Source organism: Tiliqua scincoides, chromosome 8 (assembly GCF_035046505.1).
Source record: "Tiliqua scincoides isolate rTilSci1 chromosome 8, rTilSci1.hap2, whole genome shotgun sequence".
Taxonomy (NCBI): domain Eukaryota; kingdom Metazoa; phylum Chordata; class Lepidosauria; order Squamata; family Scincidae; genus Tiliqua; species Tiliqua scincoides.
In genome coordinates this window covers 37,064,222-37,091,584 of record NC_089828.1, presented here as the reverse complement: position 1 = coordinate 37,091,584, position 27,363 = coordinate 37,064,222, and the positions used below count along the sequence as shown (strand labels likewise).

Genomic DNA, 27,363 nt, shown 5'->3' with positions numbered 1-27,363 from the left:
GGGCTACAGTCCACAGACAGGCCACAATTGGAGCCTTAGCCATCTGGTCTTTAGTAAAATGCATAAAAGTGTGTTTGTGGTGGCAACAGCAGGAGACCGCCTGTGAACATTCCATAGCTGCCAGTTCATTCTTCTAGATCACTGATTTTCAACGTTTTCCATCTCAGGGCACACTGACAAGGCAATACTATGGTCAAGGCACAGCACCAGGTTTTTGACAATTGTAAAGGCACATCATGCTGCCAATGGGGGTGGGGCTCACGTTTCCCATTGGCCCTACTAATAAATGACCTTCCCACAAATTCCTGAGGCACACCTATGGACCACTCACGGCACACCAGTGTACCACAACACAGTGGTCGAAAATGGCCGTTCTAGATCCTAGAATGTCAGGTTCGGCCAGTGGCTTCATACCCACTGACATCACCAACACAACTGCTCTGGGCTGGTTCACATATGAATATTCATCACTGGATAACCTGCATATCTGAGCAAGCCATTACACTAAACCCATATTTAAGATCCTGAGAAGCTGAGTGAGAACAGACTATTTTTCCTCCCCAAAGGCCTTCATGTTCCCCAATAATATACTGTGTACATACTGTGCAAACTGTGGTGACATCCTTGGTGGTCCGTGGTGGGGAGGCACTGCTGGAGGAGGCCATGGAGGTTGGGCTAAGCTGGACTGTCTCTTTCCTCTGCAGGGAGACTTTATCAACCCCGTTCTCCCGGGAAGAGAAAGAGTGGACACTGTGGGGGGAAGAGGGGTCCTGGGAGAGGGACAATGTAAAGCATCAGGGGTGCTACCTGGATTCAAATAAACTGCATCACCAAATACATATTGTGTAAAATCCAACCTCTAAGTGAAGAGACGTAATTATTTAAATTCCTAAATGAAATCTAAACAAACAAAAATAACCTTTGAATCTTTCAAAGGTTCAAAGAAGAGCTGGGCTGTCTCACACACAAACACACCTACCTTTTCACTGCTCCATTCACAAGCAGCCAAAACAGAGAGTGCTTCAGTGTTTTGTTTCAGGAGGTGGGAAGTGAACTGAGGAGGAGCATGAAGACTGCCCCAGAGGGTGATAATCCTCCTCTAATTACATAAACAGCCATGCCCCCATATCTGCAGGGGGTTCTATTCTGGAACCCCCTGTGGATACCTGAATCCACAGACACAAGGAGATGCCTACTCCCACCACCTGGAGGCAAGGGGAGCAGAGTTTTTCTGAAAAACTGGAATGAAAAACCTGGAATGAAAAACTTTTTTTATGAAAAAAACAAAAGTGATGTTATTTCACCTCTAAGGTTCAGTCTGAGCCCAGCAGAGGCCATGGACACCTTTCTGCAACCAATGCTGGGTTCAGAGGACCATCCAAGGCTCTGCTCCCCTTGCCTCTGTAGGGGGTGTGTGCCAAGGGCACACACGGGGCATCCTGTGGACTTGATACACAGATAAGTGAATCCACGAATACGGGATCTGCGGATACACTGCCCCGCCCCCGTATAGTAGTTGCCTTTTCCGCCACCCCAAAACCCACCTGCGTCATGGTCAAAGCTCAGTGGTGTTTCTTAGGACTGTATGCAAGTGTGTGGAAAATGCATTATTGAACCTGCAGAAGTGGGTGTGTGTGCAGCCTTCTGTTTAGTATTTGGGTTAAGGGCTCCATGCATAGCTCCTTGCCCTTTACCATGACAGCCAAAACCAGTCAACAATTTTGATGTCAAATAGTTTAAAATTCAAAACAATAATAGTAATGCACCATTATTTTATTTGGATAGTCTACACAGGTCCCAGAATTAATTATTATTATTATTATTATTATTATTATTATTATTATTATTATTATTATTAACAACAACAGCATTTATATACCGCTTTTCAACGGAAAGTTCACAAAGCGGTAACAGAGAAAAATCAAATAACTAATGGCTCCCTGTCCCAAAAGGGCTCACAAACTAAAAAGATGCAAAAGAACACCAGCAGACAGCCACTAGAAAAGACAGTGCTGGGGTGAGGAGGGCCAGTTCCTCTCCCCCTGCCAAATAAAAGAAGAGCACCCACTTAAAAAGAGCCTCTTACCCAGTTAGCAGGGGTTAACAAATTCAGATTTGCTTTGTTTTTTCTTGACAGAAACACAGCTTGCATAGGTGTCCCTAGTGAGCTCAGATCAAACACACTGGGCGGGAAGGGTTCAGTGATGCCTGAGATGCAGAGATGCATCCCAAGCATGAAAAACATTCCTCCCTTTAAGTACTGCTGGCTGGTTTCACAAACCAGCTCCAAAATTCCACACAATAGCTAAGCACGCCCCATTTTCTGGTCAAAACATGCAACATTTCCCTTCTGGGGAGCCCAGTGCCAAGAACTTTACAACTCTTCCCCTGAAGGCAGCTTAAACCTTTCCATAACCCCCACCCCACCCTGGCATTTGCTCACGAAAGGCCAAGCCACAAAATACACACCTCATCAACAACCAGGTTGTCCTCACTCTTGTCTCCATCGCTTCCCTGAAAATGCAAAAAAAAAAAAAAAAGAAGGGATGGAAGAGACAGCAGCATGTCTGCATGAGCTACCCCACAAGCTCATGCGGACTTAGGGGTGGTATTGATAATGAGAAAAACCAGTGTTAAAAAAATTTAGGCCCCAAACTCTGCTCTACTCATCTTTGGTGGTTCTGCAGAAAATATGTGCAGAACATAATACGTGTCCCTCAAGTGCTCTGGCTTACCTAGGATTACCTAATTGACCCCAGAACCCTTCTCACATGTATGCGGGCTGGTTTTAACCTTCTGCACATGCCTAAAGGCACCTATTTCATTTCATTTAGTACTGCTAAAGTGGCTTACTTGCTAGGAAAGTAACAAAAGAGATTACAAGGTTCATGTAACCTCTTATTTATGACACAGTGGTTAGAACAGTAGTTTCCAAACTGACACAATTTTTGGTGGTTCATGAAACTGACAGGGCAGATTAGGCTATGTGTATCAGGGGTTAAAGAAGCTGCTACTTGGGAAGGGAGTACTGCTGACCAATCAACATTTAAGCCACACCCCCTGGCATTTATAAATCCAGCAGCAGCCTCTAGGGCCTCTACAAAGTTTGGGAACCACTGAGCAAGAAAAAAGCTTCTTGCTTGAAGCAAGAAAAAAACTTGGGTTCAAATCCACACTTGGCCATGAAGCTCAGCTGGAGACCTTGGGCCAGTCACTATCTCTCAGCCTAACCTACCTCACAGGGTTGTGGAGAAGAAAAAAGGAGGGGGAGGAGCCACACGCCCTACTCTGAGTTCCTTGGGGGAAAGGTCGCATATAAAATTTGCACCGGGAGGTGGGGAAATCCAGGTCCTTTAGATTGAATGAACAAAAATAATATTACAAATAGGGTCACTGAGTCCAACTCTGAGGTTTCCTCTTAAAGAAAGCAGGGAGACGACTGCTCCTAGACCCTTTTCTTTCTGTTCTTCTTGTAGAGTAGGCGCTTCACCAACTTTGATGCTCCTCTCCTCCTCCATCAGCTCAGACAGAGGCCCTCTGGCTCTCCTGAGGTGGGGGTGCCTCCCTAGGCCTCTTAGCCTCTGGGATAGTTCGAGAAACGTTGACTCAGGAACCAGAAAAACAAACACATGGCACCTACTCAAGGGCACTCTCCCTCACCATCCCTTCCACTTGTTCTAAGAGCTGAACAATTCCACCACCACGCACAGGAGAAACAACAACAAAAAAACCCTACACTATGTTTCCAAATCACAGGTTTTGCATTCCACAAACTCTCCCTTCCTCCCAAACAGGATGGAACAGCTTACATAATCAGTGCCGTACTCCTTCTCATCCGTTTTCCTTTTTTTGCTGCTGTTCAAGTACTCCGAAATGGCTCGCATCCTTTCTCCATTAGATAGCGCTAAAGAACTCTGGAGGACAGAGAAAGAGAGAGGGGAGGAGGAATCCCTCAAGGGGGAAACAGATCAATGAGTAACAGGAGTATGCCTTCAAATCACCATCACTGTCACTTAGCCTACCCTATCTCACTTCATCGTTATGGGGATAAAAGGTGGTAACCCATGAAGTCCTTGAAAGAAGGGCAGGATATAAATACGCACACTTTTTCAAGAGGGACCACTAGCCAGATACACTGTGATCCCCATATCCGTGGACCTGGCATCAGTGGACTTGATTCACCATGGATGCCAGCAGATACCAGGGCCTGAATTTAAAGGCCTTTAAAAACAAAAAGCACACACCAAAATAAGAGTTCCTACTTTTGTGGCAAAACTGTGCCATTTCCAAACCTCTAGAATAGGGATGGCCAACCTTTCAACTTCAGGGCTACTGGACCTTTAATGACTACATAGAAGCAGGAATTTCAGCAGATGCAGCTTGTCAGATGACTAGAGCTATTTTTAGCACAAAAGACCCACTTCCAGGTCACATGGAAGTTCCTTTTACCTCCCAACCCCATGCCAGAATACATCGCAAAGCATTCTGGGGCAAGGCTGGGAGGAAAAAGGAATTTCTGTGCAACCTGGACATGGGTGTTTCAGTGAAGAAAATAGCTTTAGAGATTTGGAAACAGCATAGTTTGGCCATGAAGAGGAAGGAACCCCAATATGGGCACGCTTTCTTTGTTTTTAAAGGCAGACCCTGCCTTTAAAATTCAGACCCTGGTATCTGCTGATTCCATATCTGTGGAGGGGTTCTGGAATGGAACATCCTTGGATACCGGGGTCTGACTGCATGTCTTGATCCCCATCACCTAAGATAAAAATGTAGTAGCACATTCACACCCAATGTGTCGACCCCTTCAACAAGGGTGCAGATGCAATGGCTTTATAAGGGAAAAAAGGAGGTGCTGGGAAGCAAGTGCTTTTGTGAATGTTTTCTTTGTATGTGAATCTTATAGCACTCTACTATGAAAACAAGGAAGTGCCAAGTTACATTCTCCAGCAAGGGAGCCCTCCGCTCTCAATCCAGATGAAAGAGGGTCAGTAGAGTACTGGTGGGCCCAATGAAACAGCACAAAATCATGGTGAGGAGGGGGAGGGAAATTTTAGCGTTTTGTCCCCACTGGAGTTCTCACCCTGAACACTGCATGCTAATTTTATTGGGGGGGAACGCTTCTCAATAAAAGTCAATGAAGTCAATAAAAGTGTTCTTCCCTCACAATATAAATAGAGAGCAGAAGGGTGTGATTGGCAGGGCCTAGGAGAGGGGGGTAAAGGGGGTAATTTGTACTTGGGCCCAGGGTCGGAAAGGGGGCCCAGGAACCAAAGGAGGGGGCTCAGAAAGTTCCTGGAATTTGACATTTTTCTATCTCACCTGAACTCACTGCCAGGGCATAATGCTGGGGCAGAACCACGCGCATGCAGTGTTAACTGCTGCTTCAAACCATACACACTGGGCCCAGGAAAGCGTCCATGACCTCCTTATCAAAGTGTTAAATCTGGCCTGCTACAGTAGCTCTAAGGCTTGTGGATCCCATAACTATGAAAGAGCTCAGGGACCCAGCTGTGGGGAAGTTCATTTCGATTCATTCTAGTGTGAGCCTAAATATATTAATTTTCTGCAATAGATTTTCTATATTTCAAAACTTTTAGAGAGACTTAGGAGGGTATTTGGTTTTCCACATTACTTTATCTAGCTGCCAATGGTGAATGATCAGGTAGACTTGGGCACTGCATCAAGAAGCATAGTAGACCTGACGTCCAAAGACTATTGTGGCTGGCAGCATGCTCCCCCACCCTATTTTGCCCTCCATCTGCCCCCATTGCTCCCTTTCCTCTTTGGGAAGGGGTCCAGAAGGAACTTTGTACCCCCTGCTAAAATTCCTCTCATAAGCCCTGGTGATTGGGGTGAGAACTGCAGTGGGGGCAAAGAGTTAAAGCCCTATGCCAACTCCCCATGACATTTTGGGTCACCTCTAGCACACCATTAACAAAAATAAATAAAGGGCCATTTTATTTGTTTCCAGTAACAAGATTTGACCCTGAGAGAAGGCTGCTATTAGGTGGGGGGGGGGGAGAATTGGTGCTCAGAGGAGATCTTATTCTAGGATTGGCACTAAATCCAGGACTTTTTTTCTACTCAGCTTACCAGGCTGTCAGATTGAAATGCTGATTGAGATGTCACTCCCCATCCCTGCCTGTTTGTGTTTCACATTGCAGTTTCCCAACTGATGATACACCAAGGTTGGGGCTGAGGGAATCGGGTCCTTTAGGCATTTGCAGAAAGGTGTCACTGATCTCAAGGTTAAATACAGACCAGCAGCAACAAGTCCCATAACACTGTCCCCTTTAGTGTCAAATTTGTTACAGCACTCTTCATCAGGTGTGACTGGCAGCTATTCTAGCCAATGAGAGAAGTGCATTCTGGGAAACATGGGGTCAATCAGCGCTCGTTCCCTGCCTCATAGACATCAAACTCCTTAGTGCTGTCGCATGAAGCACCCAACTTTCAGGAGTGGATCCTCTGTGTTAAATTAATGCATTGACTGACTGGCTCAACCAATGATCCACTGGAGATATGCATTGGAGATATTATTGCACTGGTTGAAGAAAGTTGCCAGGTTGAAAAAATGGATATCTGGGAAGCATTCAGAATCCACTCACACCCCCAGGCTACTTTAGCCAACACATTTTTGAACTCTCTTTCACAAGAAAATCACAATCAAAACCCAAACAGTTGCATGAAGAAAGTCAGAATGTTAAGCAAAAGGATTTACCTTTGCTTTCCCCTTGACAGCCTATTTTTCTACATGTGGAGAGGGTCTCCCCCCATGTAGGAGCAATCAGACATGTAAACACACATGCTCATCCCTCTCACGCTGAAGCTTGGTGTTTTACCACTGGCTGGTAAAATGCCACTGGTTCTTGGAAACAACAAGAGGTTGTTGGTTGGTGGTGGAAGTGGGACATAGTGCAAACCAACTGCACAGGGCAGAGGGCCTGTGCCTATTTTACCACATCCATTTTATTCTCACAAGATCAAGTTGGGAGAATGGCCTTGGCTCAGTGGTAGAGAACTTGCTTGGCGCTGCACAAGGTCCCGGTTCAATCGACAGCTAAAGGATTTCTGTCAGCAGGGCAGGGAAAAGCCTTTCCTTGCCGGAGAACTTGATCAATTGCTGCTCTGGTATGAGAAGGACCACCCACTGGGCTTGGTTCAAGCCATGTTACTTGCCTGCATGAAACACAGAAGCCGGCTTAAGATCATCCGGTGGCTGAATGCAGGGCTGAGTGGATTTGAACCCAGATCTCCCAGGTCCTGGCACCTCAGTGGTTCTACCTGGAGTGCCACAACCCAAATGCTATCCTGTCCCTCCCCGCACTTACTTGACTGGAGCACTGAGGGCGAGATGGAAAAAACATTTTAGCAGTATGACTCTGCTGGCCACCTGCCAAGCCATTTCCCAGCTCAGCAATGGGTCTGTGCAGCCTCCTCTTTCCCCTCCCTATTCAGGCCCCGTCCCCGACACACACAGATAAAAGCCAAGGCAAGACGTGCACCCAGCCATGCCTCCCGCTCCCTCCCTCCTGGACCAAAGCTTTCCTCTCAGAAAGGAATAAACTCCAAACAATTGGGGAGGAGGGGGTGGAAAGCAAGCAAGAAATGGAAGGGGGGAAGGAAAAATAAAGAGACTTACGGGACCCGGGTCTCTCTCTGTCACCATAGCAACACGGATCAGCAACAGGGCAAGAGCGGAAAAGCGAGACAGAGAAAGGCAGAGATTTTAATATTGGAAAAAGGAGCAATGCCTCCCTCTGCCCCCACAGACATTTTCCATTCACTGGAAATTTACAAACTAGAGACTGCGGGGAGGGGGCTTTCCATTTCCCCCCTCCTCATTGCCAAACAGATACAAATGGAATCCCAGGCCCTTAGGTGGGAGAAGAAGATGCGGCAGAATGATGCGGTATTTCTCCCTTGTTCCACAGTCAACTGTGTGTTGATGCATCAGACTTGTAGTTGACTTGAGGTGAGTGACAGCTGCCACCAAGCAATCAGACAAACCAGCTTTACAAAAAGTAGCTTCTATCCGTGACAACAGCAGCTTTCCTTCTGGGGCAAGCAGAAACTTTGGATCGGGAGCAATTTTTGCTGGTGCTGCAGTGCAGAGAGTATTAGCATGCCACGGTCTCAGTCTGGGTAACCCCAGCTTCTATTTACAATAGGAAAAGTGGGGGGGGGGCAAGGAGGAAGTACGCATTTTATGTTGAACCAATTTGGCCCTTAGGTCACAAATTTGGCTCTTACTGGCACAAATTTGGCTCTTAGGCCAGGCTAGTGAACATTTTCTGAGGGACTAGTCACTTGTATGAACTGATCAAAAAGGCTCCAACCTACGTATCTACGCTTCCTTTTTTTCAAAGCCAGTTTAAATTTTTCTATATAATGCTTTTGAGTTTTCCGACACTGACAAACACATCAATTTCTCAGTAATTCAAATATTTGTTCCAATAAACAGTATATGTGCTCCACATTTGCATCCTATGTAAATATTTTGCAAATTATTTCAAAAAATTTTTTGAACAAAGGATTTTTTTTTTTTGCTCTTTAGCAAAATGACATTAGTTAATGTATGCTATATTCATCTTTCAGATGCAGCGTTCAGAGGATGGTATTTTCTAGCCAGAGCTGTAGCTTTGGAGAAACACTCTTATTCTGCTTTTTGGGATTTATATTCCATCATCCTGGCCCACTAACAGCCCAATCCTGAGCTGCCCAGGGCTGCCGCCAGATCCTGCACCTTCCGGGCTACTGCGGGAGGCGGCTCGGGAGAAGGGGACTTTTGTCAGGACCTACTGGAAGTGATGTAATGATCAGAAGTGACATAATCAAGCAGGAAAATATTTAACAATCCTACACTGCAATCCTACCCACACTTACCCAGAAGCAAGTCCCAATAATTAGTATTGTTAAAATTATATACAGAGTAGCCTGTTCAAAGTACAGATGTCTAACATTTCCTCAAATGCAGTCACATACCATGGTAGCATCAAGTCTAATAAATTAAAAATAAAATTTTGAAATGGAGACCTGTCTGAAACTGGCTTGCAACCCACCTAGTGGGTCCCAGTCCTCAGTTTGAGAAACAACAGGCTTAGAGTAAAAGTCCACTTTTTTTTTTTTTTAAATAAACCAAAAAGACAGAATTCAAGACAGTACATTAATTAATCTCCACAATGGAGGACAAAACCAGGGCAAGAATTGAAGAGAGGCAGCAGATATGGACAACGTAACAGAAAGAAAATGGGTAGAAAATGTCCCCCCCCCCACCCCACCAGAACAGACTAGGCCAGGAGACTCCAAACTTTCAGCATGAGGACCACATCATATATCTGAAATGGTGTCGAGGGCCAGAAAATAATAAATACATGAAGAACCGATGATTAAGTGTTCGGCACTTTGAACCGGACTTTCTTGATTAAGGTCTTAGAAGAGATGAACTTTGGAGGTTCTCTTTACCCTTTGGAGATTCTCTTTGGTGGTTCTCCATTTAGTTCATTTACTAAATGGATAAAATCAATTTATATGTCACAAACTGCACAGGTGGTAGTGAATGGAGAACTGTCAAAGGTTTTTGAAATTCAAAATGGTACATGACAAAGATGTCCTGTATCACCATTGTTGTTTATACTTGCCCTGGAAGTTTTGTGTAGAGACATCAGACAAGATGAAAGAATACCAGGTGCAAGGATTAAGAATGAACATTTTAAATTAAGAGCATTTGCAGTTGATATGGTCCTAATTTTAGACAGACCACTAAAAGATATCAAATTGTTGATGGCTAGGTTGAAAGAATTTGGTTTATTTGCAGGTTTTAAGCTAAATAAACAAAAAACTAAAGTACTATCTAAGAACATGTATTTAAAAAAATAAGTAAGATTGATGAACAAAACTGGGTTTAAGATAGAAAAAAGTTAAATATATGGGTATTATATTGACATGTATGAACTGTATGTTGTATCAAAATAATTATGTTAAAGTTTGGAATGAGATAAAAAGAGATTTTGCAAGATGGGAAAGATTGAAGTTATCTATTCTAGAAAGGATTTAAGTGCTTAAGATGAAATCAACTGAATCAGATGAAACAACTGAAAATGTTGTTTTTCTTCCAGGGTATACCAGTTTTACTCTCTGATAAACTGTTTAAAGAATAGTGGCAAAATTTATATAGCAGGGGAAAAAAACAAGAGTAAAGTTTAAGATTCTGCAGGATGCAAAATAAAGAGGAGGACTAGTGCTGCCAGATTTGAAAATTTACTATGTATCACTTTGTTTTCTGTGGATGAAACAATGATTGTGAAATAGAAAATTGCTGAATTTAGAAGGACATGATTTAAGATTTGGCTGGCATGGATACTTGTGGTATGATAAAATAAAAGTAAATGTTGAATTTATGAATCCTTATGTTAGACATGCATTGTGGAGGATATGGTACTGATATAAAAATAGGTTTAACAGTTAAATTCCACTATTAACTTCACCACAAGAAGCACATTTTGGTTTGAGTACAGAACAGGGAGATAAATGGCTACTATATAGAATTTATTATTTACACAGGGGCAGTTGCAAACTGCTGCAGAAAGATGGACATGTCCTTTTCTCCTCCATACCTGAACAGACTCCTTTGCCAGCCAGCAGGACTATCTAGTATATAACTTGGTTCAGAACCCAGTCCCCCAAGACCCTGGGACATAAGAATTGTCCTCAGCAGAAGGAGCTGGAGCTGATCAGAGCCACTCTTGCAAGTTCTTCTGTGTGCTCTCTGGATCTAGGGGGCCATTTCTCACAAGAGGAGATGAATTTCACAGGAAGATACCAATCTCCAATCTCTCCAGAGTGCATGGAGGCTGCTTAAAACAACAGTAATAGAGGCCCAGCGGAAGTGTATACCGCTTAGGAAGAAGGGCTCCACTAAGTCCAGGAGGATGCCCGCATGGCTAACGAGCCAAGTTAGAGAGGCTATAAAGGGCAAGGAAGCTTCCTTCCGTAAATGGAAGTCTTGCCCTAATGAGGAGAATAAAAAGGAACATAAACTGTGGCAAAAGAAATGTAAGAAGGTGATACGGGAGGCCAAGAGAGACTATGAGGAACACATGGCCAGCAGCATTAAGGGGAATAATAAAAGCTTCTTCAAATATGTTAGAAGCAGGAAACCTGCCAGAGAAGCGGTTGGCCCTCTGGATGGTGAGGGAGGGAAAGGGGAGATAAAAGGAGACTTAGAGATGGCAGAGAAATTAAATGAGTTCTTTGCATCTGTCTTCATGGCAGAAGACCTCTGCCCGAAAATACCGCTGCCCGAACGGCCCCTGACCAAGGAATTAAGTCAGATTGAGGTTAAAAGAGAAGATGTTTCAGACCTCATTGATAAATTAAAGATCAATAAGTCACTGGGCCCTGATGGCATCCATCCAAGAGTTATTAAGGAATTGAAGAATGGTTGCTGATCTCTTGACTAAAATATGCAACTAGTCCCTCAAAACGGCCACGGTGCCAGAGGATTGGAGGATAGCAAATGTCACACCAATTTTTTAAAAGGGAAAGAGGGGGGACCCAGGAAACTATAGGCCGGTCAGTCTAACATCTATACTGGATAAGATGGTGGATGTTGGCAACCTTCAGTCTCGAAATACTATGGTATCGCGCTCTGAAAGGTGGTTCTGGAACAGTGTCTAGTGTGGCTGAAAAGGCCAATTCGGGAGTGACAATCCCTTCCACACTGGGAGCAAGTGCAGTCTGTCCCTGGTCTGTCTCCCTGGCTATGGGCCTTCCTTCTTTGCCTCTTTGCATCAGACTCTTGGCCAAGTGTCTCTTCAAACTGGGAAAGGCCATGCTGCACAGCCTGCCTCCAAGTGGGCCGCTCAGAGGCCAGGGTTTCCCACTTGTTGAGGTCCACTCCTAAGGCCTTCAGATCCCTCTTGCAGATGTCCTTGTATTGCAGCTGTGGTCTACCTGTAGGGCGCTTTCCTTGCACAAGTTCTCCATAGAGGAGATCCTTTGGGATCCGGCCATCATCCATTCTCACGACATAACCGAGTCAACACAGGCGTCTCTGTTTCAGCAGTGCATACATGCTAGGGATTCCAGCACGTTCCAGGACTGTGTTGTTTGGAACTTTGTCCTGCCAGGTGATGCCGAGGATGCGTCGGAGGCAGCGCATGTGGAAAGCGTTCAGTTTCCTCTCCTGTTGGAGATGGTGGAATGCCATGATGGTGGACTGCCATGATGGTGGAATGCCTCATCAAAGATAGAATCTCAAAACACATAGACAAACAAGCCTTGCTGAGAAAGAATCAGCATGGCTTCTGTAAGGGTAAGTCTTGCCTCATGAACCTTTTAGAATTCTTTGAAAAGGTCAACAGGCATGTGGATGAGGAGAACCCGTGGACATTATATATCTGGACTTTCAGAAGGTGTTCGACATGGTCCCTCACCAAAGGCTACTGAAAAAACTCCACAGTCAGGGAATTAGAGGGCAGGTCCTCTCATGGATTGAGACCAGGAAACAGAGAGTGGGTGTCAATGGGCAATTTTCACAATGCAGAGAGGTGAAAAGTGGTGTGCCCCAAGGATCTGTCCTGAGACAGGTGCTTTTCAACCTCTTCATAAATGACCTGGAGACAGGGTTGAGCAGTGAGGTGGCAAAGTTTGCAGACGACATCAAACCTTTCCGAGTGGTGAAGACCAGAAGTGATAGTGAGGAGCTCCAGAAGGATCTCTCCAAACTGGAAGAATGGGCAGCAAAATGGCAGATGCGTTTCAATGTCAGTAAGTGTAAAGTCATGCATATTGGGGCAAAAAATCAAAACTTCACATATAGGCTGATGGGTTCTGAGCTGTCTGTGACAGATCAGGAGAGAGATCTTGGGGTGGTGGTGGACAGCTTCATGAAAGTGTCAACCCAATGTGCTGCGGCAGTGAAAAAGGCCAATTCTATGCTTGGGATCACTAGAAAAGGTATTGAGAACAAATATGCAACCTCTTGATTTTAGAAAGGGCTATGTCAGAATGCCAGATGCAAGGGAGGGCACCAGGATGAGGTCTCTTGTTATCTGGTGTGCTCCCTGGGGCATTTGGTGGGCCGCTGTGAGATACAGGAAGCTGGACTAGATGGGCCTATGGCCTGATCCAGTGGGGCTGTTCTTATGTTCTTAGTATAAGCTGAAGGCTAGAGAAGAATTAACAGTATAGTACAATTAGAATCATAAGAGCAGATAATCTCTAAGATTTATGAATTGTTGAAATTTGAAACGGAAGAACAGGTTAAAGAACAGGTATGATTCACTGGGCTAAGAATGTGGATATAAACCTTCAGTGGAAAAATAGGAGAAATTATGGACAAGGCATATGAAATTTACTTTAAATGTTAATATCAAGAAAAATGTACATGATGATTTATAGATGTGGCCATCTAAAATGGAACTTGCAATATGTACATATACACACACACACATACACATATACATATGTATTATATATAAATGTTTGTTTATAAATTTTTTTTTTAATTTTCTCTCTTACTGTGTCTTTCCTTTTCCTTTATTATTATAAATGAAAGAACTGATGACTGACTACAATAAGTGGGTGGGGTGGGCGGAGGAGGGGAGCAGAGGCAAAATTGACTTGAACAGGAAGGGGGGGAATTGATTTTGGAAAAAAAACAAAAACATAAAGCAACCTGTAATGGAAATAACAAACCTTTTTTGTCTCTGTGTTCAGTTTTAAGTTCAACAACCTTTAATTTATATTTACATATAGACATATCCACGTCTCCCAGCATTGGTATAGATCTGATTCAGCCACTAGAGGTACTGAACGTAATAGAATAATGTCTTTCCATTACATTGCATTACATTCAGCACCTCTAGTGGCTGAATGCTGTATATACCCAGAAATGCATCTTTTGAGTTATTTTTAGCCCCAAGAGGATGGGGAAGGACTGGATAAAATCGTCCCAAGGGCTGGATATGGCTCCCGGGCTGGAGTTTGGAGACTTCTGGCCTAGGTATTTTCTGGAAGATCTAATAGGACCCATACAAACTCTGAAACCACTACCATCTGCTCCCTGCACACTGAGCCCCTTACGAAGGCTTGTGCAGAAGTGTCACAGAATCAGAGTTGGAAGGTTCCTAAAAGGTCATCTAGTCCAACCCACTGCATGTAGCAGGAAATTCTCCTAGAGCATCTCCAGCAGGTGCTTGCCAAGCCTCTGCTTGAAGATCTCCAGTGAGGGAGGAAGATCTTGGCAATCTGTTCCACTCAGCCTAATAGGACCCACCCAAGCTCTAAAACCATTACTAACTGCTCGGTGCACACTGAGCCCCAGGCAAAGGCCTGCACAAATGTGTTCCTGCTTTCTAGGGATCCTCATTTTGTACTCATCAACTATAGGCTTGTCAGTCATGATAGTTTGAACAGAACCATTGTGTAGATAAGTATCTTTGAATAGCAGGTGCTGCAGATCTACAGGAAAGGGCTGTTGTCTACATGTCCTACCTGAGACGCTTGTGGTGAAGCATGTGGTGTATCAGCCAGGCACAAAGCTAGCTGCTGTTAGAAACAGGATAGATCTTTGGTCTGTTCAGCAGGGTGTGCCTTGTGTAGGTTATGGCTGTCAAGACAGCTCAATGCAAGTCTACCTCCATGTGCAGAGGCAGTCTACCTTGGATTATAAGGAAGCTTGGAAGGCTCTCAGAGGCCTCTAGATTGCCATTGCTGAAAATATTAGATAGATGGGTCTTGGTTTGGACTCTGAAACCCAGTCGTTTCACAGGCAAGACATACATACCTCTGTGCTCCACATCATGAAGCCCTCTGTCATCCTTTGTAACAAGTTGAGCCTGGGCGCCTAGTACCCCAGACAGTGCCAGGAGCCCAGAAGCACTGCCAATAGTGGCCAAGCTTGCTGATTGCATGCCGGAGGGATGTGGGGTGAGCGGGATAGGTGGCGCATGGTGTGAAAGGTGCTGTGCCTGGAGCTGATGCTGGAGGGAGGAAATTAAAAACAAAAAAGGAAAAAGAGAGACACAAGTGTTTCTAAGATAAATTCAGAGTCACCAAAAGATAGTATGGTTCACTGGTGAGAGGACTGAGGCTTTGGACCTGGGTTTGCATCTCAACTCAGAGTGTGAATTCCAAGCATGCCAAGTTCAACTACAGCCTCGGTTTCCTCATTCTTAAAGTGGGAGTAACAACTCTTCACTGAGTTTTTGCATAAGCAATCACAATAACATTTGCAGAGAACTTCAGATGTTTCAAAAATTAAAGCTCCAAAGTATATTCTTGGTTAATAAATATATTCAAATTCTGCAGCCAGCTAAACAAATTTTTGGCACTGGCATATGTACTTTTAGTTTTTTAAAAAAAGGATGAATCAAGTCAGTTTGATTTGCAACTCTGCTCGCCACAAAGAAGTACCAGAGATCTCAAGCCCAGATTCAGACCCTTAAAGCTATCCTGCAGAGCAACTGTAGCATGGTGCCTAAGAGACAAAACTGTGACCCATGAAGTCCCTAGTGTGACTCTTCTACCACAAATTCACCCAGTGATCTTAGTCAAGTTACTCAGCCTCAAGCTGCTATCTGCAATATGGAGATAATTATACTAGCCTATCAGCCTCATAGAGCTTCTGGTAAGGATTCATGATGTCTTGAATGGGCTCTGAACCTTCAAAAAGCAGTGATTCCCATTCTTTTTAGCACACAACCCACTTAATCAGTTGTATGACCAGGTAGCATTTCAGAATGCCTTGTAGTGCAACAGCAACCAAAAATCAGGTTGCGACCCACTGGTGGGTCATGACCCACAGTTTGGGAACTGCTGCTCTAACGCAATATATAAATGCTAACTCATGTTTCTTTGTGTTTTTTTGTTAAGTATTTATTACAGTATTTGTTATTTATTACAGATACAAGTGAGGAAAATGGGTTAGACTTTGGGCAGTTACTACACAGGTTACACATAAGGATATGGCCCTAGATTACAACATGCATTATTCAAAAAAAGAAAAGACTGAAAATGCCTGAAAAAAACACAATAATCTTCAATACAAAAGCTATCATATTTGCCATTATAAAAATTTAAATTTATCTCAACACTCAAGACTGAAAATGCCTGAAAAAAACACAATAATCTTCAATACAAAAGCTATATTTGCCATTATAAAAATTTAAATTTATCTCAACACTTGATATTGTTTAACTAAAATTATCCAATCATAAAAAGGCTTCCAATATCTTCTTACTCTACCTAAACCTCTCTCTTTCATTCTTTCTGGTAAAATTTCCATTTCTGCTATTTCATAAATTTTGTCTATTAAATTTTCTCTAGTTGGTACGTCTAGATTTCCAATTTTGCGCAAACAGTATTCTTGCCGCTGTAACAATATGTACAATAAGGTATTTTCTATATTGGTCTTTAATTTCTGATGTCACATTGAGGAGGAATATTTCTGGTTTGAATGGTAATACACAATTCAATATCTCTTACAAGAATTTATGTATCATTTTCCAGTATTTCTTTGCTTTTTCACGTGTCCACCACATATGATAAAAGGTTCCTTCAATCTCTTTACATTTCCAACACTTATTTGATGACCCAGAATACATTTTTGCTAATTTCTCTGGAGTTAAATACAATCTATAAAACATTTTATATAAATTCTCTTTAAAAGACACTGCTTTAATTATCTTAATATTTATATTCCAAATTTGTTTCCAGTCGTCCATTGATATATTATATCCAAAAATTTTTGCCAGCGCACCATTGCATCTTTAACTATTTCATCCTCCATTCTTATCTCCAGGAGAAAATTGTACATTTTTTTTATATATTTCCCCTCATCAATCAAAAATATTTTATCATATCTTCTTCATAAAAACCCATTTTTTGGTCTTCTTGTAATCTTGTTCTTATTTGCATTTCATTCCACTAGTCCAATTTTATTCCTTTCTCTTCTAACTCAAACTTACTTAAGATCTCTCCTTTAATATTCAACAGATTGTTATATGATTTATTTTGGTCTTTTTAAATCCAGTTCGGATTAGTTGCTATTTCAAGTGGTTTTAACCATCTGGATAATTTAGAGTATATCTTGTATTTTATCTGTTCCCATATTCAAATTAAAGGCCTTCTTAAAATGTGTTGTCTAAAATATCCATGCTGTTTGCCTTTATCATAAAACAGGAATGTGTGCCAGCCTGTTTGTAAATCATGTGCTTCTAAAATTAAAATTTTGGAATTTGGTATGAGTCCTCAATCTTTTATCCAGTTTAGGGCTGCCGCTTGATAATATAATTCCCAGTCTGGTAATCCAAATCCTGCTTTTTTTTTTTTTTTTAACCTCTTGAAGTAATTTCTGTCTTATTCTTGGTTTTTTACCTTGCCAGATGAATTTTGTAGTGATTTTATTCATTTCTTCAAAAAAAGTTGTCTTCAAAATAATCGGAATAGTCTGGAATAAAAACATTAATTTTGGTAATATTTTCATTTTCAATAGAGCTATTCTTCCCATTAGGGATAACTGCAGTTTATTATATTTCTCCAAATCTTTTTTTATTTCTTTCATTAATTTAATATAGTTGTCTTCCATTAATGTACTTGTCTTTTGGTAATTATAATTCTTAGATATTTTACTTTGTTATTTGTAGTCCAAATTCTTTTAATCGTTCTATATCATTGTCCTTTATATTTTTAAGTATCATTTTGGTCTTCTGGTAATTTATTTTTAAACCTGCCACTTCCCCATATTCTTTTAAATCTTCTATCAAAAATTCTATGGAGTTAAGTGGATCTTCCAAGATAAATACCAAATCATCTGCAAACGCTTGTAATTTGTATTCTTCACTTTTAATTTTAAGCGGTTTCATCCTGTTATCGTCTCTTATTACATTATTCAACATTTCTAGTGTCAAAATAAACAACAGTGGTGAAAATGGACAACCTTGTCTTACTCCTTGTTGAATGTCGATCTCTCACGTCAATTCTCCATTTACTCTTATCTTTGCTTTTTGATCTGAATATATTCCTTGTATCATCTTAATAAATTTTGGACCAAAATGTAATTCTTGAAGACAGTTAATCATAAAATCCCAATGTAAATTGTCAAAGGCTTTCTGGGCATCTAAAAACACTAGGGCTAATTTCTTATCTGGATGCGCTTCAGAAAATTCCAATATGTTTATTATAGTTCTCACATTGTTTTTCAATTGTCTTTTTGGTAAAAAAGCAGTCTGATCTTCTTTAATTATTTAATTTAATATATTTTTTAATCTTGTAGCTAAAATTAAAGCAAAAATTTTATAATCTGTATTTAAAAGCGAAATAGGTCTATAGTTTTTAATTTCTTTTTCATCCGTGTCTGATTTATGTATCAAAGTAATTGTTCCTTCCTTCCATGAGATTGGTATTTCTCCAGTCTCCCACATATCATCAATCACTTTTTTGAATGGCAACAACAGTACTTCTTCAAATTTCTTATAATATTCGGCTGGTAATCCATCAGGGCCTGGCATTTTTTGGAGTTTTTGCCTTTTGATCACTTCTGTTATTTCATTTATAGTAATTGTATTTTCCAACAGATTCTTTTGATCAGCTGAAATTTTAATGCTATTATTTTTCTTCAGATATTCTGTTTCTGGTGTTCTATATTTTTCCTCCCATATAATACCTGATAAAATTGTTCAATAATTGTTTTATTTACTTCTAATTCTGTTTTCTCTTTTCCAGTCAAATCCTTCAATGTCTTAATATAGTTTTTTTTGTTTTCTTTTTTTAGTTTATAAGATAACCATCTACCTGGTTTGTTTGCATTTTCAAAAAAATTTTGTTTTGCCATTTTCAATTTCTTCTCCATCTCTTGCGTTTGCATTATTTTAATTTCATGTTGTATTTTCTTAATCTTTTGTTGAATTCTTTGATTTGTAGGTTCTTTCTGTGCTTCCATTTCACCTTTCTCTAATCTTTGTATGAGATCTTTAGTTTTCTTCTCTTGTCCAATTCTTTGTTTTGCTGCATTTCTTATTGCTAATCCTCGGAAAAATGCTTTACTCGTATCCCATACAATTTGTGTTTTAATTTCTGAATGAACCATGACCTGTGTTTTCTTAAGGTTGATCGTCAGTCCAAAATCTTGGCAGGCCTTGCTAAAATGAATCATGAGCTGCTGGAGATCTTTGGCAGAGTGGGTAGAGATAGCTGCATCATCGGCAAAGAGGAAGTCACGCAGACATTTCAGCTGGACTAAGGACTTTGCTCTCAGTCTGGAGAGGTTGAAGAGCTTTCCGTCTGATCTGGTCCAGAGATAGATGCCTTCTGTTGCAGTTCCAAAGGCATGTTTCAGCAGGACAGCGAAAAAAATCCTAAACAAGGTTGGCACAAGAACACAGCCCTGCTTCACTCTGCTTTGGATGTCAAAGGGGTCTGATGTGGAGCCATCAAAGACAACAGTGCCCTTCATGTCCTTGTGGAAAGGCCTGATGATGCTGAGGAGCCTGGGTGGGCATCCGATCTTTGTGATACAAGGACATCTGCAAGAGGGATCTGAAGGCCTTAGGAATGGACCTCAACAGGTGGGAAACCCCGGCCTCTGAGCGGCCCGCTTAGAGGCAGGCTGTGCAGCATGGCCTCTTCCAGTTTGAAGAGACACTTGGCCAACAGACTGAGGCAAAGAAGGAAGGCCCATAGCCAGGGAGACAGACCAGGGACAGACTGCACTTGCTCCCAGTGTGGAAGGGATTGTCACTCCTGAATCGGCCTTTTCAGCCACACTAGATACTGTTCCAAAACCACCATTCAGAGCGCGATACCATAGTCTTTTGAGACTGAAGGTTGCCAACATTCTGGATGAAAATTGGTCTTAAAAAAAATTCCATTTGTTTTTGCTTGATTCAAAAATTTCTGATCGTTCAAATGAGCTGTATTTAACTTCCAACTATTTCTCCTTAATTTTTTATTTATTGTTAATAAAATTGGATTATGATCTGCAAATGTATTAGGTAAAATTTCAGTCTGAAACGTTCCATCTAAGCCGGATATTGAGGCCCAGCACATATCAGTTCTAGACCAAGAATTATGAGATTTTGAATAATACATAAACTTTTTCTCCTCCGGGTATTGTGTTCTCCATGTGTCAATCAACTGTAATTCTTCTGCCAATTCAAAAAAAGGTCTGGGTAGGGTTCCTCCTCTTTTTACAGATCTTTTGTTAAATTTTCTGTCTCATTTAGCTTGTAAAACCGCATTAAAATCTCCAAATAAAGAAAGATCCCTGTCTTCTCCCATGATTAACTTCTCATATAATCTTCTGTAAAACTTATCTTGATGTGTGTTTGGTGCATAAATATTAACAATTAATGCTTTCCTTGTTTCAACCTGAATCTCTATAATCAGAATTCTCCCATCTTCCGATTGCCACTTCATTTCAGATTCCAGTTTGGGGTTAACATATGTAGACCCTTTTCTTTTGGTGTGGGTCTGAGGCAAAAAATAAAGTTCCCATTTTTCTATTATTGAGAAATCTAACATCATTTTTTCTAATATGTGTTTCTTGAATACAGATTACATCTGCTTTGGTTTGGTATAATTGATGGAATATTCTTCTGCGCTTCTGAGGAGAATTCAGTCCATTAATATTTACAGAAAAAAATTTCACTTGTTGTTCAGCCATTTTCACTTAGAAATTTTTTTTGTCTTTCTTGATATTTTCCTTGTTCTCTGTCTTGTTTGTATTTTCCTTCTTCCTCCCACTGCTCCTTCTACTTCTTCTTCTTGGCTGTCTTCTATATCTTGATCCATCTCTTTCTTTTTTTTCTTTTCTCCATTCTGTTCTTTTTGAGTTTGATCCGAAGATTCTTCTTCTTCTTGATACTCTCTTTCTCTGAGAGTTCCCTGTTTTGTTCTCCTAGGCTTTCTCCATATTTTGATAAAAATTGTTGAGCTTTCATCATTGAATTTATATTAAATCTGCATATTTACATATGGAGCACAGGAGGGAAAGCCAGACTTCATTACTGGATCTGTTGAAAGATTTTAGAAATGATATGAAAGAAGAGATAGACAAACTCTCTGAACAAATGAAGCAAAGAAACTCCTCCCTGACAAGTATGCAGGATCAGATTACCAAAAATAAACAGGATGTCAAGAATTTAAAGAGAGATACGAAGAAAACAAATAAAAGTATGGAGGACATGGAAAAGAGAATGGATCAAATGCAAAAGGAAAACAAAGAACTAGAGACTTCTGTAATGAGACAGGAGATGGAAAAAGCAGCATTTATTATCAGAATACAGAACCTTAAAGAAAAATCTTCAGAAGACACCAGAAGTCGAATAGAAGAATGGTTGACAATGGAGTTGGAACTGGAGGAGGATCAGATTAAAGAGATAATAGATACTGCATACAGAGTCAATTCTAGATATGCAAGATTGAATAATAAGCTAAGAGAGATAGTGATAAAGTTTACAAAAAGAACTTCAAGGGATAATATATTTAAAAGATTGGAGGACAAACAAAGAGTAGTGGAGGGAGAGCAAGTGAGAGTTTTGAGAGAAGTTCCCTGGAAAGTTTGCCAAAAAAGAACATAGAAATTTTGCTGCAATACTAAGAAGAAATAGTGTGAAATATCGTTGACAAATTCCAGAAGGCTTTCTGTTTGTTCATTATGTTTCTTTGTGATCGCCATCATAATGAGACAATTCGAATAAGGTGAAATCATCAGCTATCAGTCAAAATACAAATCCAGAAAAGCAGACTGCAATGGTTTGGCCACGTCTGCAGAACAAACACCAGCCGGCTGCCATACAAGCTCCTCTGGTGACAGTAACCTTCCTATTGGAGGGTTCCATGGGTAGCACCAAAGAAAACGTGGCTCAAACACATTGAGGAAGACCTAAGGAACCAAGGCTTGACCATCAACAAGGCAAGAAATATCGCCAGCAATTGCCAAAAGTGGACGCACATCATGAATGACACATGAATCCCAGCACCACCTACAGCAGCGTATTTGCTGAGAGGACAACATGCTCTCCAAGCATCAGTTAAAGACTGAAGAAAGCTGCTCATTTTTGGGGGTTAAGGGAGGGAAACACTTGATGGCAGTGGTGGGGGTGGAAGCATCCTGCATCCCCAGAGCTTGTGTGTGTGTGTGTGTGTGTGTGTGCGCGCGTGCGTGTGTGTGTGTGTGTTGAGGGGGACTTTTTCTGCGTCTTCCAACCACTTCCTTAATTTCAGGGAAGTGAAGAGAAATGAACATTTCTAGTACGTTTCTAGAAGAGAAATGTACTGTATTAGAATGCATAAACATCAGTGTGTGTGTGGAGGGGTGTATCAAAAGAAAATTAGTGATAACTAAGTTAATGGGGTAAGTTGAAATTAACTGGCCATTTAAAAATTATTAAAGGGGTGTGTGTGTGTGTTCATTCTTGCACACACAAATTAGTCTAGGCCCAAGATGATGTGCCAGCTGGCCCACTCTCATCATGTGAAAGAGATGGGTATGCACAGCCTTCCCTTCAGTGCTATCTAGTTGTGTGGGGGCAGTACATCAAAGTTATTCATAGTTTAGTGATGATTCAGAAGAACTGTGTCCACTTATGTTATTAGACAGCAGTGGGATGAGGTGCTCAGTAGAGGGAAAACGTTCATGCCCACGTTTCTCCCTATGAGGAGGATGGAATGGGCATGGGTGGAAGTTTTCTCTGAACCAGCCCTTATATTTTATGCGTATACAGGGTCGGCCCAGACATGACGTAATTGCCTAGGCAGATGGGGGGGGGGCACTGTCCTCCTGTTTGCCTCCCTCCTTCACTCCTTGAATTGATAAAGGAAGAGGGGGACAAAGAAGAAGAGGAACTGTGGAGGAGAGGAGAATGCTGAGCTAGAGCAGGGGTCTCCAAACCCCGGCTCGGGGGCCAGATGCAGCCCACAGAGAGCCTCTATCTGGCCCTTGGCCAGCCTCTAATCCCCTGAGAGCCTCTGGTCCAGTTGACCAAACACAACTAGAGTTGTGTTTGTGGGGTGGGGGAATGGGGGCCTACTCAAGTGTATGCTTTATTTCTTGGACTGAATTTCTTGGTGCTTGGAGAAATCCTGAACAATTGAGCCCATTCATTCATTCTTCTAAGTTCCATCTCTAATGTATTTATTTAAATATTATATTTTTTTTCCCCAGCCCTTGACATTGTGCCAGATATTTGATGTGGCCCTTTAGCCGAAAAGTTTAGAGAACCCTAAGCTAGAGCATTACTGAACGGAAGGAACAGAGGCTACTTTATTGGGTAAGGGGAGACAGTATTTGGCATGCTGGCTCAGGCATCAGGAGGTCTTGGGCCAGCTCAGTGCACACGTGGTGGTGGTGGTGGGGAGAATAATAGGTGTACCAACTTTGTGATTTCTGAGCCATATGAAAGTATCTCTGCGAATGGGTCAGCACCTCTAAAGTCCAAATGTTTTTAATATTTAGATTTTTTTAAAAAATGTGTTTAGATTGCACTGGCATAGAGGGACCCTTCAATCCACATGACCTAGAACTGCAGATAGCTCAAGGCACCCCAGATATCATCAAAGTCTAGGAGTCCACCAAAGTCTAGGAGTTTTTTTGTTATGTCAATTGGAACTCAGGACCTCAGAAATGAGTGCTGACGCTCCTGTACAGAGTAAACAGAACCAGGCATGAGGCAGAAGCTTGAGGGGGTGGAGGTGCTGACGAGTGTGGTTGACCATTCCTCTTCACATGGCACCTGGTGGTAGTGAGGGTGGGAAATTCAGCTGCAGCCAGGATTGTGCCCCTATCTGCAAACTGCAGTTACTTGTCACCTGCATAAGCAACAGCCATGCCAGACATTTTGAAGGGAGTGAAGTCATAGACGAAGGCTTTGCCTCCCCAATATGGATTATTGTGGGGGGCTATGTCCACCTCTCCCACCCCTCCTCACATATCCCCAGAAGCTATAGATTTGCCCTCCACACACAGGTTCAGTCACTGTGTCAGAAATGGAGGGGAGAAGAGGCAGGCATGAAACTTGAGTCAACCCAGAAAATCTCTCCTAAGAAGGGTGGCTTATTCCTTCCCCCACCTTGTTTTTTTCCCCTTTAAGTACATGGGTTTTGACAGAGCCTGCAAAATTGGGTCAACTTTAGCTTCCCCAGCCTTTTAAATTAAATATCACAGCTCATACTCAAAAAAGCTTTCAGAAACACAACGAATAGCAAAGGGTGGTGGTGGTCTTCATAGGCTAACCCCCGTTGCCACAATCTGGTTTCCTATCTGGATTGCTCCACTTCTCCCTCCACACATGTAACCATTAGACTCCCTTGCTGCAGACACTACATATGCACATCCCTCCCCACCAGATCTTCTTTCCAAAGAAGAATTACATTTGATAGAACCACAGTTACAAAGACGGACTAATCGCTCCAGGTTGCAAGTGCATATTCTGCAAGGACACTGCCAAAGTATGGGGTTTGGAACCAGGGGTGGAGATCCACACATCGATAATCTCAGTTTCTGTCTCAGAATAACCATTTTTCCAGTTCTTAGGAAATAGGTGCCCAAACTTGCGTTACGTGAGGCTTTGATTATGCCAGGATGGCAAAGCACTTGCACTGCATGCAGAGAATTCAATCCCTGGCAGCATGAAACAGCATGAAATTTCCAGGGTGAAACTGGAAAAGATTCCTATCTGAGACCTGGAGAAGTCCTGGAAGTCAGTATTATAGACAATATCAATGGATAAATTCTCTTCTACTTATGGGAACTTCCCCAAAGCCTGAGGTTATGTATCTTACAGAAGCAATGGGTAACTTAAAAAAAAATTTTTTTTAAACAAACAGTAGGGATAGAAGAGATCACAAGTTATTGTTATCTGCTTCAAGATCTGGAAAAATGGTAGGCTATAGCACCAGTTAAAACAGCAACAAATGCTCTCACTCTCTACTCATCACCAGACAAATTAGATGAATAAAAATCAGATGCCCAAGCAGGATTACCAGTGATCAAGTAGACAAAGATGGAGAAGTTCTATTATTTGTACTTGCCTGATGTATCAATGTAGCAGAGTTTCTTCTTGCACAAGCAAGCATGCACAAACATATGTACACATGCACGAGGACACCCCCCCCATTCCTGGTCCATCACTTGCCATGTTTTGTTCCAGACATTCCCCCCCAGCCCCCCACACTAAATCCAATTACCCGCCACCATTATCATTATCACATCCCTCCATTCAGAGGCTCTGCTAATCCACTCATTAACTGCTGTGGTAGAGCAGTTACTACGGCCAATGCACCTTTGAATGGACCCTAGTTCTGGCCTGCCTCAATTCCCAGCTTTCTGCATGCTGGCATATGCATATGGCACTCAAAGGGTGGAACTGCAGGACATTTGTACAGGACATTTGTAATTGTACCCTTAAAAATGGGTCATGTAAAGTCTAGCCCAAAATGGTACTTCCTTTAGCACCCAAAAATCTGAAATTTGGCAAACAAGTAGCCCAAGACACTCTGGTCAGAGAGCAAGTACAAAGCAATTCTCTCCCTTGAAAGAAAGCATGGATGAAACAAAATGTTCCTTTGAATAGTTAGAATACTTTGGTATAACTAGATAGGGGGCTGTTTTGTACATGTGCCATCAAAAGAATTCCAGTTGCCAGAAGAATGCAAAGAGGGGGGAAATGTGGCAATCAGTAATTTTAATTCACGTAGCCAGATCTTTGGTTGCACGCAATGGCAATGTAGTCTGGGGAGTCCTTGAGCCAAGTCCAATTCTGGGCCCATCCCTCAGTGTTTGTGTCCCTACCTGCACACTCCTTGCTCCAACACAGAAAGGTCACAGAAAGAGGGTGCTTGCCTCTTGCCACCACCAGATTTACTTACAAGATGGCTTCTCAGTTTCATCCCCCCTCTCTCTCTCACTGGAGGATGCCTTTCCCTCAGTGCCCTGGCAGCGCTGAAGAAGTGCTCCCCCCAAGTTTGTTTGCCTCTCCCAAACCAGGATGGGCACCACTCTTGTGGTGTAGAACAAGAGGTACTCAAGCAGCCTCCTGCCTCCCACAGTTATCCATCAGAAGCCCCTACATCAGAGGCACAACTGCAAATGGAGAGGGTGGGACAGTGCTGCAATGGCATGAGTTGGTCAGCAGGGCAAACCCATGCTGCCACTGCCTGTACTGGGAGGCTTCACGGTTTTGCTGGTTGGAGTCCTGGGGAGTCTGTGAACCTTTGGTGAGTGCCTGACCTGGCCAACCTGATGCCACCCCTGGCTTCAGCTCTCAGGGTATTCGCAGGTTTTCTCAGTGTTGGCCATAAAGCAAACCCCACAATGTTATTCTAACACTACCTGGAAATCTCAAATTTGGTAAGTGACAGAGAATCGCTTGTGAGAAAGGGGGAAGCCTTTGGAAGGGAGGGCTGAGGATCTCCCAACTCTTACGGATATAATTGGATGATCTGTCACCCTTTCTACCATGGAATGAGACATGTCATGTACCCCGGATCCAGGTCCAGAGACAAGCAGGGAGGCCAAAAAGGTTATGGGAGTACAAACATTGGCTCTTCACCCCCATCCCAGGGAGCAGAAAGGCAGGAAGGACTTCCCCCAGATAGGAAAAGAAGTTATGTATTTAAAAGCAGGCTTGGGTCTTCAGCAACAGCATGGGAGGGGCAGGGTTCCCCCTAAAAATGCTGGGGAGGGGGTGTCCACATACCCCAATTGCCACGTTCAGTTCTGCCATAGTCACCTGCTTGGCACGTTCCACTGCTTGGACCACTTGCTGTTGATGCTGATGAACATGAAGGATGGAGCAGACACAAAAACAAAAAAAACAACAACCAGACACTCAATTAGCAGAGAGATGCAAACAGCCCTGTTCATGTCCCCCACCATCCACTACATTCCTTCTAAGGCAAGAGAATGCCTTCTAAGTCATTTGCAGTTGGGGGGTGTGAAACGTAATCTGGGGACTGCTCAGATAAGAGGAGTGCTCTACCCATGCGGCAGAATGAGGCGGTAGAGATTCAAGGTAGCAGAATGGACTGTACAGGTGGAAGACACTACAGTGAACATTCCCTTCAATGCACTGAAAACTACTCCTTGCAAGTAGGAAGCTAGCACTGCAGGCTAGAACCTGTCTCTCTCTGATGTACTTGTTTCTCACTTGAGAACATAAGAAGAGCTCTGCTGGATCAGGCCCAGAACCCATCTAGTCCAGCTCCCTGTATCTTGCAGCAGCTCACCAGGGAGTACCCAAGACCACAAGAAACTTGCACCTCGCTGTCACTCCCCTGCGTCTGCCATCCTATTTACCTTTGCACCCCCCAACAAGGACACCAGACTGCGGCTTGGGTTTAACTTGGGCCACTTTATTA

The 27,363-nt window shown here is 42.4% G+C and overlaps 1 protein-coding gene across 3 annotated transcripts in view; it reads right to left on the bottom strand.

Moving 5' to 3' along the window:
- The window catches only part of LOC136658949 (transducin-like enhancer protein 1), a 53,764-nt gene that overhangs the window by 11,271 nt on the left and 15,130 nt on the right, over positions 1 to 27,363 (bottom strand). For 2 of the 3 annotated variants that reach the window (XM_066635927.1, XM_066635926.1), the window contains 6 exons: positions 26,703 to 26,777; positions 14,792 to 14,987; positions 7,643 to 7,659; positions 3,810 to 3,914; positions 2,470 to 2,514; positions 603 to 770 (listed from right to left, as the gene is read on the bottom strand). In XM_066635927.1, the coding sequence (XP_066492024.1) occupies positions 603 to 770; positions 2,470 to 2,514; positions 3,810 to 3,914; positions 7,643 to 7,659; positions 14,792 to 14,987; positions 26,703 to 26,777 (606 nt within the window). The remainder of the gene's footprint in view (positions 1 to 602; positions 771 to 2,469; positions 2,515 to 3,809; positions 3,915 to 7,642; positions 7,660 to 14,791; positions 14,988 to 26,702; positions 26,778 to 27,363) is intronic. The other variant, XM_066635928.1, reaches the window with a different exon arrangement.